The sequence below is a fragment of the Priapulus caudatus genome, unplaced genomic scaffold (assembly GCF_000485595.1).
Source record: "Priapulus caudatus unplaced genomic scaffold, Priapulus_caudatus-5.0.1 Scaffold60, whole genome shotgun sequence".
In the NCBI taxonomy this organism is placed as follows: Eukaryota; Metazoa; Priapulida; class Priapulimorpha; order Priapulimorphida; family Priapulidae; genus Priapulus; species Priapulus caudatus.
In genome coordinates, this window is record NW_014577121.1 from 324,147 (window position 1) to 327,633 (window position 3,487).

The window sequence follows — 3,487 nt, forward strand, 5'->3', positions numbered from 1 at the left end:
ACGCACGCACGCACGCACGCACGCACGCACGCACGCACGCACGCACGCACGCACGAACGCACGTGTACGTGTCGCTGCTTTCATCGAGTGTTGAACGCAATCATATAAACGAAAATGAGGTTTATGCTAAGCACGCTCCTCAACAACCAGCAGCTACGATGGCGTAGTGGATTTACACTGGAATTCATCAACATTTGCGTACGCAGGTGCTACGCTGCGTTGATGAATCGCACCTACGAGCTTTGCGTACGTACTTCGTAGAAACTCTGTGTACGCAATACACTCTACGCAACGTAGATGAATCTCGCCCATCTGGTCACTGTTAGGTTCTTAGAGGGTGTCATTGTCTGTGCACAGTGTCGTGTATAAGTAACCGACAGTGAGTCAGATATACACAGACACGATAGCGACGCGACGGAAAAAGTAAAATAAATAATCAAAGCGATTCATGTACAAATCGTATGGCATTTCAAATTCAAATCTCCCAATCCATCTTCATATTGCCTTACGTTATGAACCGACTAAATTGCGCGCTATGCGTTCGAAGTAGCAAATAGCAGGTCGAGATCCGTGTGATTTGTATGAAACCTATATCTGCATTTACAGACGTAAACAACGATGGCGTGTTAGAACAGGCGGACTTCGAACAAACCGCTGAGGTAAGATAAATGTAATCTGTGATGACTTGTACGTGTGCACGCCCATTGAAAGATACGATATTGGATGATAATGATGATAGAATGTTTGATCATGATTATACTGTTACGAAATATGTCAAAACACTTTTGGCATTAACTATAAGTGACTAACAAAGTACACCAGAGATAGATCGACCAGCCGTCCGCCGAACGAGACGGCGGCCCGCCCTATCGCCCGCCCGACCGACCTAACTAGACAACAGCACAACACAACACAACACAACCCAACACAACACAACACAACACAACACAACACAACACAACACAACACAACACAACACAACACAACACAACACAACGCAACAACCCAACTCAACGCAACACAACTCAACACAACGCAACAACCCAACTCAACGCAACACAACTCAACACAACACAACTCAACACAACTCGCCTCTCACTCACACTTTGCATGTGCATAGATTCCGCAGCGTGAGTGGCTGGGCCGCTGGAAGCCCGGAGGCGACCAAAACACGAAAGGTCATTCTCGGACTATGGGAACGCCTGCGATCGAAGGCCGACAGCGATGGCGACGGCAAGGTGACCTTCCAGGAGTACCTGGCGGCGAGCGATGCAGGCACGACGACGGCATTCCGACAGGACTACCGCGATTTCTTCTTCAAAGTTATCGATGATACTGGTACGTCGTGAGAACAGGGAGAGAGGAACCAATGTACCGGAACAGAGACAAAGAAACCAATTTACGGGAACAGGGAGAGATAAACCAATTTACGGGAACAGGGAGAGATAAATCAATTTACGGGAACAGGGAGAGAAGGGAGAGTGAACTCGATGTACGGGAACAGGGAGAGAGAAACCAATGTACGGGACCAAGGAGATAAGGGAGAGAGAACTCGATGTACGGGAACAGGGAGAGAGAAAGCAATGTACGGGAACAGGAAGAGAGAAACTAATGTACGGGAATAAGGAGAGGAGAGAAACCAATTCACAGGAACTGGTAAAGAGAAGCCATGCTGATGAATAGGTAAAGAGGGGGAGAGGGGAATGATACATAGAGCAGAGGGGATGAAACAGAAGCAGAGACAGGAAAGAGCGCAAGCCGAAGAAGGAATACGGAAAGGGAGGGAGGAGGGGCAGCGATGTAGTAGATAAATCAGAGCACTGTTTGTGCTTTACCACGTACAGAGAGTCGCGGGCACGTACACGTACTACGCACGTACGTTTTAGTTGGTAGTTTCTATTAGTTCAATACACGCGGGTGGCTGACACTGTGGCGATTCTCCCCTTCCTCCTTCTCCACCAGCTTCTCCCCCTCCTCCTTCTCCACCAGCTTCTCCCCCTCCTCCTTCTCCACCAGCTTCTCCCTTTCCCCCTCCGCCTCCTTCCCCATCAGCTCCCTTCTCCCCCTCCTTCTCCCCTTCCTCCTTCTCCACCAGCTTCTCCCCTCCTTGTTCGTTTTCCGCACCAGGAACTGTATTGCAGTCTCGCAAACTAGCCAATCAGGAGCTAAATGCCTCGGGGAAGCGTAAAACCAAGTTTTACGCCCTAAAACTAGGTATTAAGAGCTTAAATCCGGGTTTTAGACTTTAAAACCTGGTTTTAGACCTGGGAAAGCGTAAAACCTAGTTTTAAGCCATAAAACCGGGCATTAAGACCTTAAATCCGGGTTTTAGACCTTAAAACCAGATTTTAAGGTCTAAAACTAGGTTTTATGCTTTTTGGTACAAAATGTTCCTACAAATGTACAAGTCACCAGGGCCAGGTCTAGCTTTCGAGAGACGAAAGGCGGGGTGATATTTGAGTGAAGGCGTGCGCCGAAGGCAAGTGGTGCTAGGGTGGCCCGATTTTACTAGTATCATAACACCTGAGTGAATAATAATAGGTTATCTATATTAATAATCTATTAATAATCTGTTATTATTCACTCCTGTTAACATTAGTCAGACTGTGGCTGAACGGGGGTGGAGAGGTTACTCTCTAGATCCGCCGCCAGTACGATCACAGCAATAACCAACTAGTTTTCTATTATCATTCATCAACGCGCGTACGCAAAATATGTTTCGTAAATCTTGTGTACGCAATCGACGTTGCTTATAGTTGCGATTCATCAACACAGCTATTTAGTAAATTTGCGTACGAGTTCGCGTACGCAAGCGAGGCCGTTTTAGGTGCGATTCATCAAGCTAAAATTTACGTAAACCTTTGCGTAACTTTACACGAGCTGAAGAGGTGCCGTAAACCACTCGAAAGTGTTTCCAGCATACCGCAGCATGCATTATTTTATTGAGAAAACAATATAAAATTACTACTCAACTAAAAATAAATAAATAATTACCATACTACACAGACAGGCGGCGCCTTTGACGCTTCTTTTGTCATAGCTTGGCATTGTTTTCGTTATAAGCGAGTTCGTAGTTAGCCGTGTACGTGCACACGCACGCACGCACGCACACGTGCACATGCACGCACGCACGCGTACGTGCACACGCACTACTCAACTAAAAATAAATAATTAATTACCATACTACACAGACAGGCGGCGTCTTTGACGCTTCTTTTGTCATAGCTTGGCATTGTTTTCGTTATAAGCGAGTTCGTAGTTAGCCGTGTACGTGCACACGCACGCACGCACATGTGCACATGCACGCACGCACGTGTACGTGCGCACGCACGCACGCACGTGTAAGTGCACATGCACGCACGCACGCACGCGTACGTGCACACGCACGCACACACGCACGCACGCACGTGTACGTACACACGCACGTACGCACGTGTACGGGCACACGCACGCCCGCACGCACGCACGCACGCACGTGCACACGCAC

The 3,487-nt window shown here is 47.9% G+C and overlaps 1 protein-coding gene across 1 annotated transcript in view; it reads left to right on the forward strand.

Annotated features, from left to right (window-relative positions):
• Nucleotides 1-3,487, forward strand: part of LOC106821135 (sarcoplasmic calcium-binding proteins II, V, VI, and VII-like) — a 24,156-nt gene that overhangs the window by 17,081 nt on the left and 3,588 nt on the right. Inside the window, exons 3-4 of the mRNA XM_014825816.1 lie at nt 607-659; nt 1,119-1,338. Coding sequence (XP_014681302.1) covers nt 607-659; nt 1,119-1,338 — 273 coding nt within the window. The remainder of the gene's footprint in view (nt 1-606; nt 660-1,118; nt 1,339-3,487) is intronic.